This window comes from Brassica napus, chromosome A6, assembly GCF_020379485.1.
Source record: "Brassica napus cultivar Da-Ae chromosome A6, Da-Ae, whole genome shotgun sequence".
NCBI lineage: Eukaryota > Viridiplantae > Streptophyta > Magnoliopsida > Brassicales > Brassicaceae > Brassica > Brassica napus.
In genome coordinates this window covers 9,209,289-9,224,852 of record NC_063439.1, presented here as the reverse complement: position 1 = coordinate 9,224,852, position 15,564 = coordinate 9,209,289, and the positions used below count along the sequence as shown (strand labels likewise).

The window sequence follows — 15,564 nt, the reverse complement described above, 5'->3', positions numbered from 1 at the left end:
TTCGGAAATAATTGCGAGCCATAGCAGAAAACCGGGCGCGGTGAGGACCACATCCTGATGACGTTCATCCTTCCTACAAACGGACCGAAGATCGGCCCACCAAAGCGATCCAAGCGAATCACAGAGGTGCTGGGAAAACCAATCCTCACACGAGTCTCCCACGGAGAGACATCACTCCAATGACCCAAAGGAGGTCTGAACTAACCGCCTCGTGCCACAACTGAGAACCAGAGGCAGCTCCGCAATGCCTCATCAACACAACAACACGGAGGGAGATCCGAACCATTACCTGATGAGCCGGAGAGATAGAAACACCACGCCACACAACGACGCAGACGACATCAAGAGCGGCGACAAACTGAGAGGAGAGAGATGGAGCAACAAGCAACAAAGTCCACGGCAATGTCATAGACGACCCACCATGAAACAGAGTACGATTGTTGCACGCGAGCAACACAGCAGCTACGGCATCCACACGAAAGCCTTCACCGCCACGGTCGCGCACCGGAGAGGACTCTAGACCCAAATTTGTCCGGAGAAAACGGCTGGCTCAACGAACTCGACACCAAGCAAGTGAGCCAACACGCCGTCGGACTGGACCTCCATGAACCCGGAGTAAGACACCAAACCACCGGATCTGAAGAGAGGACCGGCCCCGCTCAGCCACGCGCCCTCACTGCTGTAGAGGAGTAGATCTGGCGAAGGGGAAAACTGTGACCTAACCCTCTACACAACCCTAAACTCCGACTTCTCACCAAATCCAGTCAATCCAACCTCGTCGTAACACCATCCTCTGTCAAGACTCGTCGGATCTACACAGATCGACGGAGCGGCTAGACTTCATCGAACAGAGCCACAAACATATCGGCTAGATATGTGAACCGGCGGAGAAGCAATACATAAAACAACAAACGGACGCTTCCGACGGTGGAGCCGCCGGAGCAAACTGTCGGAGATAAAAGCTTGACCTTCTTTTTTTTTTTTTTTTTGAGAGAGTTTCGTTTAGAGGAGAAATCAAATATATTTATGTTTTGTAGTCTTATTTTATATTCTTTAAATAATGTAATACAATATTATACATTATTTTTTTTAGAATTGAGAAATACATATAATATCTTACTAAGCGCAGTTAAAAGATCTAGTCTTAATTTAATTGTTTAATTTAGTGCGTTTTAGGATTAAACACGTGAGTTGATTATATGCATTTGTCATCTAAACACGGAGCAAGAAAAGGTTCACGTGTTATATACTTATGAATAATGATTCTAGAAGAAGGATAAGACTACCTAAACCCCTAAAAATCTACGTAAACCTTAAAGAACAATCAAATGATCAATCTCTCAAATAAATCCGAAACATTTAACTTGTTTTCAGTCGTAAGACTAAGAGTAATCAATAATTACTAATCATGCATGTGGTTATGAGTCAAAACCAATACACATCTCGTTTTCATTATTTATATTGACACGCATGGAGGCTTGTGGACGAAATACGAGAAAGTACCCCTTTAGTTTGTGGATCTTCAATGAGTTTCTTATGAAGCAAGTTTGCTGGTAATTAATTTGTCATAAGTTATTACTCACTCAAATCATAATTTGGTAGGTTACACTTGTTTGTATAAATTAAAGAGACAGACTATAACTTGAACAGACGAAAGTTATGAAAGTGGACATACCTAATCATTAAACCACAATATCTCAAAGTTCATTTTTAATTTTCAAAAAGCTTGTAGACAACTGTTTAGTTTTTAACGCATATTACTAAAGTTCTTAGTGACCACATTTAATACTTTTATTGTATAAATAGAGTTTGACAAAGGGAAAAAATTGTGTTGGTTATATGGTCCACCGAAACTTGTTCATGTCTGGATGAGCAGAACCGTGTGAGGAGCTGCAAAATCATGCCAAGTCAGCAACAAACTGTCTGACTGTGGTACTCATGACCTCTTCTTTGCTTGACTTTCTCATGAGTTAAGATTAGACGTATTCAAACCCTTATTTTTGTTCATTAGGTTGCAAACAAAAGAAACACACAAGTCAGCTCTTGTATTTTTTTTTTTTTTTTTTAACAGGAGGTTCAAAGGTGACCCGTAATCCGCACGTGGTTTCCGTTTGCCCAAAGGCCCGTAATCCGCACATGGTTTCCGATTGCCAACCATCTAAATCCGTCAGCTCTTGTATTTACTTAGTTTAAATCATAATATAAAAATAAAACAAAAATAACAACGTTAGCATCAGCTAGCTAGCAGGTTTATTTTCAGTTTAGCTAATTATAAACGTGTATTAAGAGTAACAACTAGTTCTGGAGGTCGTAAAATAAAAATCAAGTCTTTTCTAACGACTGGAAAACTTTTTTTATCTATGGGTAAACCAAACCCACATCTTGGTAAGAAATAGACATGAAAGAACATTAAAATATACTAATCAATACAAAACAACCAAGTAGCCAAATTTTACCACATTTTAAGTAGGAAACTTTTGCTTTTCCTCATTTGACTTTTCTCTTCTCCCTCTTTCATACACATATGACATCATATATATACAAGCATTCATGTACCTTCCCTTTTCCCTTAATCATCACATACTCATTGTTCTTCTTTACTAAAAACATCACCACACTCACATATATACGCATATACCTCTCTATATTTTTTTTATATATACTCTTCTCATAAAGTAGACTCTATGGATAATAAATCTCCAAGATCAAAAGAAATCTTGGGACCAAGACCAACTCCATTGAAAATCCGTAAAGACTCTCACAAGATCATCAAGAAGCCACCACTAGCGCCACAACCACTACAATCACAACCACCGCAGCTACACGAGCAAGAACCATCACAACTATTGCCTCCACGCGGTCCAGTGATAATATACACTGTATCTCCCAAGATTATACATACACATCCTAATAACTTCATGACATTGGTTCAACGTCTCACAGGCAAAACCTCTACCCCCACAATTCCATCCTCCTCTTCTCCATACCCCTTAGCACTAGACTACACATCTGCATCAAGAGACACGTCAGCAGTGTTCGATGCATCCCGTGGTTCGATATCTCCGGCGGCTAGGTATGCTGCGATGGAGAAAGCTAATGTTTCAAATGAACTAGGGTTTGTGGGTGGCATAGAGAGCACGAATCAATATTACCAACATGACCATCATCAAAACCGAGCTACCGAACGTGCTGGAATCTTGTCTCCAGGGCCCGCTTCTCTACCGCAGATATCGCCAGATTTCTTTTCTACGGTTGGAGGATCTGATCCTCAAGGTTTTTCGTCGTTCTTCAATGACTTTAGCTCAATCCTACAAGCCACTCCAACGATCCCGTCTCCTTCTTCCATGGACCTTTTCACAAATTTTTTTGATTGTTAGATTGGGATTTTATTTCAAGTTGAACTTAGTTTTACAAGTATTATAGAGGGACACATGATGTGTTATACGTTTTTCATCATTTTTAGGAAACACTCTCATAGAATTAGAGGGGTTATACTTCTGCATGTCGTCATGTTGACGTCATCTGTTAGAAACAAATTGGCAATTTGATGATATATGTATGCGTGTTCGGTGGGCATTTTCATAGTTTTAAATACTATCTTTAGTGACTCTTGTTCCTCCTTAGCTACTTGTGCTCATCGACTATAATCTAATTGGAGGCATTTATTATTGTTACTGTTTGTACATTAAACGTTATGAATTTTGGGTTTGTTTGTATACCAAATCTAGATTGCTTATTTTTTATTTCAAAAACAATCAGTGGAGTAAAAGCAAGTACTTTCACTTGTGTAATTGACTTGTTGCAAAAAAGAAGAAGAAGAAGAATAACATTATATAATAGAAAAATGAAGCTATTGCGTGCAAAGTAGTGACAGGGTGAAATATCGACCAGCTACAACATGCGGGTTAAAATGAAATGTCTGTGTTTGGATCCGCTACCTATCTGGTTTACAGTAGGTGACGTACCGGCATGATTTCTTATGAAAATTGCCGCACGTTTAATTTCTCTTACACCTTATATTCGGATTGTCCAACCACCATGCATCTGCTTCATGCTCCTCAAATCTTATTCGACATCAACTTTTTAAAACTACTAATACATAGACGGGTACAGTGAAAGAAAGTTGTATAAGGTCAAAATGCATTTCAACATGAAAAGGAGATGTTTGTTTTGACTGAAGAAAACTCGTCTATGATCTTAAAGTTCCATCATGGAAGGCCATAAGGGTTAAATACAGGCCCCACTAATACTGCTTAGCCCACTCTGGGGATTCTATAGAAGCAACATGAGAGGTTCACAAAAAAAACCATGAGCTTCACAAGATTCAATGCTTCCAGTCCATTTTCTTGTGGAAAATGAGAACCATTTTGGTCATTAATACAAGAAATAGACTTTATCTGCTATTAATAAAATGGTGCAAAAGTTAGTTTTGACTAGTCTTCACAAGAGCTAATTTGCTTTAGCAATTTGACTTAAGAGGTTCGACTTAGATATCATATGACCTCCTTTGCAGGCATTTGATTTAGAAGATCGCCCTGCAGCTAGTTCTACATTTTCCCGAGCTTTCTTGGAGTTAGCATCTCCGACTCAGCCTAAACCCCAATTATATTGTAAAACCAAATCCATGATGTGTTTATTATTACATATCCACACAAGTGATATCTACGCCATGTTGGTGAGTATAGTAATGGGAAAAGTTTGATTGTGGGTCCATTTCAGAGTAAGTGTGCGTAACTCAGCTCGCAAGACTTGATTAGTCTTGCTACTATCGTCTACTAGAAAAGAGTTGCGTGAATCTCTTTTAGATCACAACCCACGAAAATTCTCAATATTAAAATTCAGAAACTTATCTTTCATTACTCAACAAATCCCACTAAATAGTCTGCTAATTAATCTTCTAGAAAAGATCACATAAAATATTATACAAAATAGAGTTTCAAATAATCACCATCTAATTATTAGAGAACCTAGTCAAACCCATTAATGGAAAATTTACGAGTGACAAATTACTTGTGGAGAGGACGAGATTAAGAGCATCATTATCCTAGAGATCCTTTAAAGATCTCTTAATTAATTTTTAATATTATTTAAATAGTAAATTTGGTTAAAAGACTTAATTAAGAACTTTCAATTTTTATATCTTCCATTGCAAGTCTCTTATTTAAGGGTTTTTAGAAAAAAAAAATATTATTAAAATGATCATAGAGGTAGAAGTTTCTATAAGATGAAAATCTAGAGCTTATCCAAAACAAGTGAAGAGGAGTAAACAGATGCATGATTGAATCTATGGCAATGAAGAAGCAAGAGTGAGAAATTTGAGAACTGTCACTTAAAAGGACTTATTATAAAGAACCAAGTAATGAAATCAACTAACAAGAGAGATGGAAGGAGAAGGTTCTGCAACGAGAGAGAGTGTGTGAGTGAGATGAGAAAAGGGGAGGAGACAGTACTTGAGTTTGAGTATGAATAAACACAAAGGCATCAGAGATAAGGAGTAAGCTATGTTCAGCTCTGGACCTGAGCTTCTGCTGCTCTTCCTTTTCTTCATTGGCTGCAGCCATTAGCTCATCAAACTTCTCTGACTTCCCAAGCGTAATTTCAATCTGCAAGACCAAAAAAACAAAGAATCAAATTTTGATATCTCACGAAAAGTTCATCTGTTTAGTGATTTATACTATTCACTTATCTTATCAATAATACAATTTCTTTGCTTGGTTTATTGTTTGTTTATGGACGAAAGCAGAAACCCAATCTGTTTTTAAAGATCTTTATCCCACTTCTCTTTTTCAACGATCAGCAAGATTCAAAGGTTACTCAAACCTCAGGACCTGTAACCAATAGATAGAATTTGAACTAGAAGATGCCTTGTAATAGAAGACGATTAGCTGTATTCCAAGCCAAGCAAAGTACAAGTAACGAAACTCATATATCATTTTACTGCAACATCAATGCTGGACTCTTGTGACATATCTAGAACACAAATAATTTATGGATATATCCACTAGATATTCTTATGATTGATAAACATTAATGCACAAAGAAAAAAAAAAAAGATGAACACGATCAAAAACCTTAACATAGTTTTTCAAGCTCACAAAACATAAGTTGACCTTAACGTAGAACACAAAAAAGGAACAAGAAACTCTCTTACTAGAATTGATTAATCTTCAGGAACAAAAGGTCTGCTGTCAAAATCTTCTGTCTTCAGCTATGTCAGGGCAATACCTTTGAGACAAAATCTCAACTTGTTCTGCAAACGTTTTGCTTCCAGGTAATCCGATATGATTCACCATCTGGTTCCACCGACTTGTACAAAAGTCAAAAACAAAACCCAGTTACACAATCACTGAAAATAGCCGTTTACAGATCCTATAACATAAGTAATCAACACACCAATCAAAGCTTACACCTTTGTGATTCTCACAAGACAGCTAAAGTATAGAAATTTCCAGAAAGATTGAACCTTTTGATGGATTCAGACAATGATCTCCTCGATCGTTGATTCCAGAAATAAATAGGAAAGTGTGTACCTTGGCGAGGTTGACGTAGAAGAACAATGGTTTCTTGGTGTTGGAAACTTGAATCCGGTTCTTCTTCTGGGAATCAATGGCCAAGTTCATCTTGTTCACTCCGTCTGTTATCTCTTCCATCCATGGATGCTGATTCGGAATCTGTAAGGGAGAGTCAAGATGACTTGCGAAGAGAAGCCGGGACATCATCTCCTATACCCACCCAGCTATATCTCTAATCTCCATAAGACATGAAAACAAAACAAAAATGGTAAGTTAAATAAAAAACCGGAAATTACATTTAACCCTAGAACATTTGAAGTATTTACCGGTTGTACCTACCTTAACCGAAGTAATAACCGAATTGAGTTGAACCACGAACCAATCCCTAATTTCGACCCGAAATTAAAACCTAACCGTCCAAAAACTGAATGGTACCAATTCACTTTCTTAAATCTCCAAACCAAACCCGATTCCCTCCCATTTTCGGGAAGCCCTTCCCTCTCTTGACACTTCGGCGACACAACCGAGGGAGACCACCAGCGACGGCCAATCCCACCGAAGAGGAGACCAGCGACGGCCAATCCCACCGATAGCGACACAACCGAAGGTATGTCTTCCTCGTCGGTTCTGTTTCTCCATCGATCGAGTTTACCATTTTTATGAAGAAACTACAAAACGTCGGTTCATTTCTTTAGGGTTGGAGAAAACGTCGGCTTTGTTTAGTGTTGCTTAGGGTTTTTTAGATGGCGACACCACCAAATGGTTAATTAAGTTGCTTAGGGTTTTTAGATTCGGTCCATCGATCGAGTGACGGCTTTGCTTAGCGTATTTGATTGATTGAGTTCATGAATTAGATCTGTTGATCGAGTTCATGACGCTAGTTTTGGTTATATCGAGTGCATGATGCTTGATTGAGAATTTTATGCTAGCTCAGTCGATGGAGTTCATGATGCTTGATTGAGTTCATTTGCTAGTTTTCGGTTATAGCAAATGGTTAAATAAAACTGAAAATGATATAGAATGATATAGATTTGGTCTGTGATTTTAGCAAGTTCCTTGACATGCGTCTAACTTTGTCTAGCTTTTGTTTCTTGATTTGGTCCGTGATTTGTCTAACTTAGTTGATTTGTCTAATTTTTGTTTCTTGTTTGCAGATGGTGCAACCGCAAGAACCTCATTTCTTCCAACCTTTGCTTCCTGGATTCCAGACTTACTTGTTAAACACACTCTCTGTATTGCCTTTTCTTGATTGCAAGAACCTGATTTCTTCCTTGTTTGTGTAACTTACCTCAAATCTTGATTGCAGACAATACCCATTGTATTTTTCTCCAAGCACATCCAAGGGAAGACGAATGGGAACACATGGACACTAACATCCGACTCTATGGATCAAACATGGCAAGTGATACAAGAAGAGAGGCGACTCACCCGAGGTTGGAAGGAGTTCGCTGAGGCACATGACCTTCGAATAGGAGACATTGTCATCTTCAAACTCAAAGGTTCCATGGTCTTTCACGTCACTCCTTTTGGTCCGAGCTGCTGTGACATCCAGTACACATATCCCAACTCAATGGAAGAAGCCCATGACCACCAGAACAATAGTTAGTGTGATTCAAAGTCACCGTACTAGCATAGGTTACTTATGAGGTTTTTTGAAGTTGTTGTTTGTTTCTTGTGTTTCAGCAGGAATAGGGGCAAGGTTTTCTTACTCGTGGGACTACTGTTTTAAGGCTGAGGTCACGGATTCTAATGTCCGTGAAGACAAACTTGTGAGTGAAACGAGTGTTCTTTTGTGTACTTACACATCTTTATGTTGTTCTGACACATATGTTTATGTTCTTTTGTTGCAGGATCTCCCTGTGGGGGCTACTGGTTGTAATGCTCTGAACAAAGAATGCAAAAAGGCGAAACTAGTGAACATAGAGGGAAAGGCGTGGAATGTGTCAATGCGATTTAACGAATCAGGCGGCTTCTACTACATCAAAGGGTGGAGAAAGTTCTGTGCTGAAAACAAATGCCACATTGGAGACAGCTTTGTCTTCAATGTGGTTGGAGATGGGAACACTTGGCCATTGATGTGTGTCTGTGCTCCAAGTAAGGAGTGTCTTAAATCTGCAGGTGACATTGCTTCTTCCTCCCGGGTGAACTAGGAAGATCATGTGTTCTAGTTGGGGACGCGTCTATGTTGGTTGTGACTTGATCTTAAGAGCACAATGTCTTGTGCTTTGAACTTATTTTGTGTGTCTTTTATATGTTTGCTTTTTGGTACTTTGAACTTTTGGTTAATCATTTTCACGTCCTGAATGATGATATAGATTTGGTCTGTGACTTTAGTTAATCATTTTTCGACTTTTAGTTAATCATTTTCTTGATTTTGGTTTGATGTTGCAAACTTGTTATTTTAGTATAATGTCACAAGACACACGCATAGAGAAGTAAACCACAAAACACATAAACATTAGATAGATAGTTTAAGTCATAAGACACACACATAGAGTCATAAGACACACACATAGAGAAGGAAAGTAGCAACATGGATCAAAGTACCATCATACGACATAGAACAACAACAACAACAACTTAGAACAACAACAACTTAGAGCAACAAGATGGGATCATGGACGGTGGAGTTGGTAAAGCTGAGCCTTGAGGCGATCAATCTCCTCAGCCATCTCTTTGACACGGTCTACTAACTTAGTAACCTCGTCCTGAATCGCGAACACCCACGGCGTACGAAAGTGGAGACCATTATTCTGCACAAGTTTTATCACAAGTTATACAAGTTTTTCAAGTTTTCCAGTTTTACCAGTTTCCTAGTTTTCCTAGTTTTCCTAGTTTTCTAGTTTTCCTAGTTTTCCTAGTTTTCCTAGTTATGCAAGTTTTACCTGCTTAGCAGGTTCTAGTTATACAAGTTTTACCAGTTTTGCACGACATGAAAATTACCTCAAAGTTTTTGCAGGTGAAGTACCTCCTTCTAGGTTGCGTATCAAAATCATTGGGAAACTTGTTACACGGAGATACCTCGGGAATGATACCTCCACCACACGGGCACTTGGTCGGGACGCCGTACTGTGCATCAGCCACGAAACCAAGCATGTCGTTGTGTCTCTTCAAGGCCTTCATGTGACTGTACTCCTCGTCGGGATGAGTCATGCTTCAGTTCTTACTGTCAGAGAGAAATGGGAGAAACCGAAAGAGATCGAGAGAGAGGAATGAGGGATGGAGTGGAGAGAGAGAGAGAGATGGCTCGGTAAAGAAGGGGGAGGAGAAGTAGAGGGATGGAGTGGAGAGAGAGAGAGATGGGACGTGACATAGAGGGGAAATGGAAGAAAATAGAGAAAAAAAATGAAAATAGTTAAAATAATTAAAATAATTATTTTCCCTCATATGTTTTGGCGCCAATGTAATTTCATTTCCCTCCCCGAAATTTGTTCTTAGTTTTACATAAGATACTAGTTTTACGAGATTTGCTCATAGTTGTACTTTCTGTGGTTTATAATTTATTCAGTGTTACCAGTGCTTTCAGTTTGGTTTTCTTGTTTTACTTTCGATTTTAGTACTTGAACATGATATTTATCTTGTTCACTGCACAAATATTTGGGAAACAAACATTACCTGATAATCTCTTTTGTGACATGTTCTTCATTCACAAAGTGTGAGTGAAACTATAAGGTTTATTATGGAGATAGTAAGAGTTTTCATAATTTTTGAGAAAGTTTTGAAAAAAACATGTTTAATTGAATTATTAGTCAGACTAGAGTAATCATAATAGTAAATGTCATAACGAATCAAGTTTGCATCTACATAATAATAATGTCACACTCGAAACACAATGCAGTTTTACAAAGAAGAAAAAATAGTTTTCCAGAGTTTTCCGAAAAAAATACAAATTACACAGAGTAACAAGTTGTGGTTAGGCCGTGTTCTGCTCTGAAGGGCTTGAACCATTTCCAAATAACAGCCAATTGAAACCAAAATTTTGCCTAGGCCGCTTTTTGTTCTGTGTCCTCCTACGGCGTTCTCCACCAGATGGAAGTCTATTAACTCTTTTCCTTCCCTTCCGCTTGATAGGATCCGGAGGTATGATCTTCAGCTCCCTGATGTGATCCGGGACTTCCCATACAGACATGTCTGGCACAGCATAAATTGTCCTGCAATACGCCATTGTGTACATCTTTCCCAACTCCATGAATCTATGCCCGACTACATCTTTGGTGACGTTAGAAGCATGCCCTTTAACATTTTCCTTCAAATGCCATAAAAAATGACCATGGTGAGCCTGAGGGTACACGTTTGCTATTGCAAATATCAGACTTGGATTTCTATCACTCATGAAAACCAGTTCAGAAGAGTCTGGTATAACGCTTCTAAGCATCTCAAAAAACCAGGTCCAACTAGCATGATTCTCTCCATCAAGTACAGCAAACGCAAGTGGATAGCAATGACGGTTAGGATCTTGAGCTTTGGCAAAAATTAGAACACCCCCATATCCGTTCTTTAGCCATGTTGCATCGACAACAATCACTTTTCTCATAACTGCAAACCCTTCAATGCAAGCTCCTAACGCTATGAAGAGGTACTTGAATTTACCTGAGTCATCCAATTTCACACTAGTTTTTGTTCTCGTGTTCATTTTCTCTAACATGTACAAATAGCTATACATCATCCTGTAGCTATCTTCCGGACTACCACGTGTATCACAAGAAGCCAAATTCTTTCCACGCAATGCTGTGGAGTAGGATATCATGACACCAAGTTTGGACTTAACCAGAGCCTTAATATCTTTTGGAGTTGGAGTTTGCATATCTCCTGGGAATTCCTCATTCAAAAAACTTGCCACTACTTCTGCTGACGCTCTTCTCTTGTCGTTGCTGTCACTTTGTTGTGTCCGCGAGCATGTATGCATCTTCGTGTAGCTTTTTATTGAGAAAATTTCTGTCCCAGCAATCCTTGAAGCTCGTATTACCCATTTGCAGTCAGCTTGCGAACATGTTATCACCAATCGATTTCGATCAGACTTTTTAGTGACATAACGATAACATTCACAATATGCAGCTCTATCCACCATCTCCTGAATTGCCTTCTTACTTGGAAATTCGTCATGTTTATTGAGACTCAAACCATCGCCCCATTCCTCTATACAACTACTCCGTACTATTGCAGGTGGCTCTTCAACATACTTATCGGCGGTTGGATGTACGGTATCAGTCTCCGCAGCCGTTTCATTCTCCGCAGCCGTATCAGTCTCCGCAGCCGTTTCATTCTCCGCAGCAGTATCATTCTCCATACCAGTATCAGTCTCCGCAGCCGTATCATTCTCCATACCTGTATCAGTCTCCGCAGCCGTATCAGTCTCCGCAGGCGTATCAGTCTCCATACCAGTATCAGTCTCCATACCAGTACCAGTCTCTTTAGCACTCACCTCGTTATTCCCCTGGTTCTCACCAACGTACAATGTAATGGCATTAGGTCCAACTTCATGTTCCAATAGCTGCAAATCGTTGTAGTTCATACCAACAGAACTTTTACCCGCTATCGAAAGTTTATCTTGTGGTCTCGCTCCCGACCTTTCACTACTCTCCACAACCAAAAGACATCTTTGGTTCTCTTTATCGACACATCCGAGGTAAACATAAAGATCGTCATCATCAGCAATAGTTACAGCTTTCTTGCAACGTATCACCATCGGAATGTAGCTCAATTTCAGTTTTTCCTTACGTTCATCCAACCCAAGCTTCTTATATATCTTTTCTTATAACATTGACAGCGTCACATCCTCCACTGATGCCTTCACAGATATACCATACATGCAGTCTTCATATGTAAAATGTACGAATACGTTATTAGTCATTCTATCCTGCCAAAAATATCGCACAAGATCAACAAAGTTATACCAGTTGTTCGAGTTTTCCTAGTTATTCTACTTTTCCCAGTTTTCCAACAATAATCCAAAACACTAGGTTTCGAATCGCATCTATCAACGTTTAATTCAACCACATTAATACATTTTATACCAAATCGCTATACTAATTGACCCATCAACTAAACAATGCTGTTGTGCATTGCTCCTAGCTCGATTCCAAATACATGCATTTCTCAAGAGAAGTTGGGGGACCTGAGTTTACCTGCAATACCCAACTATATTTGCGCCGATGGAATGCTAGACCTCCGGAAACACTTTGAAAATGGAGGAGGAGGAGAGAAGCTGCGGCGACAGAGCCGGATGGGGGAGCGGGGATGGGGGAGGGAGCTGCTCGGGGAGCTGCGGGGAGGAAGAAGATGGGATTTAGCTTTTCTCAATTAATTTTTTTTTAATAAAACCATTAACCAAACTTCCCAAACCAACGATTTTCAATCACAAACCCAACCCAATCACATTACAATTTTCGATTTTCATTCAACCCATCCCCCCAAATCAAGGTCAGTTTAGTCTTTCCACAATTCATTAAAGAGTTATGGGTATAGATGATTTTAGTGGGTATAGGAGATTGAGTGATGAGGAGGATGGGCAAAAGAGGTGATGTCCCAGAGAAGCCAAAAGAGGAGAGAAGTCGGGAGAGAGAGGAGCCGAAATACCCTTCCCCACTCATTTTTGGACACCTGTCCACAAGAGACCTCCCTTCCTTTCCTTGATTAAGAGACGTATCTTTCTTATTAATGTATTTTTCATTTTATTTTTAATTCCAATTAGGCTAAAATACCCTTTTAGAGACTGGAATAATGATGCTCTAAGAGTATCTCCAACCCTACTCTATTTTTTATTTTAAAATAGAGTTTAGAGTAAAAAATGTTCCAATGGTACTCTATTTCTCACTCTATAATAGAGTGAAAAATAGGTTTACTCCAAATATAAAGTAATTTGTTTTTATTTTGTTAATCACTCTATTTTCTACTCTATTTTAGAGTACCATTGGAGCAAACTCAAACTCTATTATAAAGTTACTCTATTTAAAAGTAAAAAATAGAGTAAGCCATTGGAGATGGTCTAACAAAAAATCTAAAGGGCAGACCAAAACACTTTCAAGTAGCTTTTCATCAAATGGGCCGATAGGTATATGAGTCTATAGGCCCGTTAAATAAGTGTCAGAATAAACCGGGTCGGGTAACAGAAATTCGGATCATTCGGTTATCTAAAAGCAGAAACTGAAACTGAAATCGAGCGAAAATTAGAAATTATTGTTCCTTTCAGTCGCCGTCAATGGCAGATGGGTACTGGAACCAGCAGCAGCGACACCATCAGCCTCCTCCGATGTCGTCGATCCCTCACGGTGGTCCTCTGAAACGTCACCGTTCTGACTTCGGTAAAAAAGCTAAATTCTCCATCCTTTTTTTGTTGTGATCGTACGATTTAGACCTAGAGAAGCTTGTTTCTATACTTGGGAGATTCAAATGTTTCATTGTATTGGGCATTGTTGTGCGGCTTGTCATAAAGACAATTGAACAGGTTATATATGTCTTAAAGATTGCTCCTTTGCCCTAAAAACTTATTTGTTTACTCAATAGGCTGAGCTATAATTGAGTTTAGGCGTTTTGATCCGTTCGTTATATTGTGATGGAATGGTTCTGTGTATGTGTCCTGTTACATTGATGCTTAAGTTAGAGATGTTCATCAAAACCACTGCTTGGTAGTTGCTGATTCATGTCTACAGTACATTTTACATGTAAATATTACGCCTTGTCTTATTCAGAACATGATTACGTGTCACGAGATGAGGATAGAGGTATCCCTCATTCTGTAAGAGATACGAGGACTATTGGGTCGGCTTATGATCGCTACCTCCAGAGTGCGGTACAGATCCTTTATTATTCACTTATGTACTTTTATGTATTGTCTCTTCTTCGTTTATTTCGTCAGTGAATTGAAAAAGTCTTCACTGTTCTGTAGCAAACGTCTTCTATGCCATCTGAAGAAGCTGGTCGCTTTCATGGTGCTGGCATGGGAAGACGAGGAGGAGGTGACATGGGTGAGCTTATGCCTGGGCGTGGTGGAGTTATGCCTCCAGATTTTGGGCCTAATGGTCGAGATTTGGGTTTTGGTCAACAAGATTTAGTTGTTGCTAGGCCTGGAAGAGAACTGCTTCGTCTACCTCCAGATGCATCCAACACTCTCTTTGTCGAAGGACTTCCTTCTAATTGCTCTAGGAGGGAAGTATCTCGTATCCTATTTTTTTTATGGTTCGTTTTCAAACTTCTTAAGAATGTCTTGTGCTGGTTAGTCTCCTTAAGTATATGGTCTTAGATATATTTCGGCCTTTTCTGGGATATAAAGAAGTGAGACTTGTGACCAAAGATACAAAGCAAGTAAGATTCACTGGCTCCAACTTGAAACATTGTTGAAGTTTTTTAAACAAATTTCGTTACTTTTTTTGACTAACTAAAGGGTTTTAATGCAGAGGAATGGAGATCCTGTTGTTCTATGTTTTGTTGATTTTGAAAATCCTGCATGTGCAGCAACTGCTCGTACCGCCCTGCAAGGTAAAATGAGATTCTCCCTGTGTCCCAAATTGGTAATATTAGGTCCAACATGTTTTGCTTTATTTCTTGTTATATACTTATCTTTCATCAACATATTCCTCTTTTTCTTTTTTTTTTCTGAAGAAAGACACTCGAACTTTAACTGATGTTATGCTACTATGCATTTGACAGGCTATAGAATGGATGAAAATGAACAGGACTCCAAAAATTTGCAGATCCAGTTTTCAAGAAACCCAGGTCGAAGAGCAGGACAACGCGGAGGAAGGAGGTGATGAGTGGGAGACATTTGGAGGCGGCATCACTCAAATGGTAGCTTATTGTTTCTCTAGAATACAAACACACTTGATCACTTATTCAGATCCTTGGGAGTACTACTCTCACGGTCTCACCCAAAGCAACAAAGATGTATGGATTATACACAACAGAGATGTAATCTAGCAATCTCTATATATTTCCGTATTTTCCATATTAATGACAGATTTAAAGTGTATGATCTTATTAATGATATTTCTCAAAGCCCAAAATATATTTGTTACAAACTTTTCCTTTGTATGTGGGAATTATACGAAATACGAAT

General features: G+C 39.0%; 3 protein-coding genes and 1 long non-coding RNA gene across 4 annotated transcripts; 3 read left to right on the top strand and 1 right to left on the bottom strand.

Moving 5' to 3' along the window:
- Nucleotides 1-2,259: 2,259 nt before the first annotated feature.
- LOC106347329 (nuclear speckle RNA-binding protein B) lies at nucleotides 2,260-3,617 on the top strand. Its single transcript, XM_013786850.3, has one exon. It carries the CDS (start codon nucleotides 2,685-2,687, stop codon nucleotides 3,375-3,377), a length of 693 nt encoding a protein of 230 aa, XP_013642304.2. The 5' UTR covers nucleotides 2,260-2,684; the 3' UTR covers nucleotides 3,378-3,617.
- A 4,284-nt stretch (nucleotides 3,618-7,901) lies between these two features.
- On the top strand, nucleotides 7,902-10,378 carry LOC106440437. The gene is made up of 2 exons (XR_007340335.1): nucleotides 7,902-8,281; nucleotides 8,363-10,378. It is a non-coding gene; the product is annotated as an uncharacterized LOC106440437 (long non-coding RNA).
- Nucleotides 8,949-13,371, bottom strand: LOC106347330. Its single transcript, XM_013786851.3, has 2 exons — nucleotides 9,456-13,371; nucleotides 8,949-9,265 (listed from the first exon to the last, which is right to left on the bottom strand). Exon 1 carries the CDS (start codon nucleotides 12,196-12,198, stop codon nucleotides 10,426-10,428), a length of 1,773 nt encoding a protein of 590 aa, XP_013642305.2. The 5' UTR covers nucleotides 12,199-13,371; the 3' UTR covers nucleotides 8,949-9,265; nucleotides 9,456-10,425.
- Nucleotides 13,372-13,610: 239 nt separating this feature from the next.
- On the top strand, nucleotides 13,611-15,511 carry BNAA06G15070D (nuclear speckle RNA-binding protein B). The gene is made up of 6 exons (XM_013786849.3): nucleotides 13,611-13,813; nucleotides 14,201-14,301; nucleotides 14,398-14,668; nucleotides 14,752-14,813; nucleotides 14,906-14,987; nucleotides 15,159-15,511. Exons 1-6 carry the CDS (start codon nucleotides 13,711-13,713, stop codon nucleotides 15,257-15,259), a joined length of 720 nt encoding a protein of 239 aa, XP_013642303.2. The 5' UTR covers nucleotides 13,611-13,710; the 3' UTR covers nucleotides 15,260-15,511.
- The last annotated feature ends 53 nt before the right edge of the window (nucleotides 15,512-15,564 follow it).

Excerpts from the sequence above, each read along its gene's own strand:
- LOC106347329 (XM_013786850.3), top strand. The coding sequence starts at position 2,685 with ATGGATAATAAATCTCCAAGATCAAAAGAAATCTTGGGACCAAGACCA.
- LOC106347330 (XM_013786851.3), bottom strand. The coding sequence starts at position 12,198 with ATGGTGATACGTTGCAAGAAAGCTGTAACTATTGCTGATGATGACGAT.
- BNAA06G15070D (XM_013786849.3), top strand. The coding sequence starts at position 13,711 with ATGGCAGATGGGTACTGGAACCAGCAGCAGCGACACCATCAGCCTCCT. Across the intron at positions 14,302-14,397 it reads ATCGCTACCTCCAGAGTGCG|CAAACGTCTTCTATGCCATC; the intron begins GTACAGATCCTT and ends ACTGTTCTGTAG. Across the intron at positions 14,669-14,751 it reads CTCTAGGAGGGAAGTATCTC|ATATATTTCGGCCTTTTCTG; the intron begins GTATCCTATTTT and ends ATATGGTCTTAG.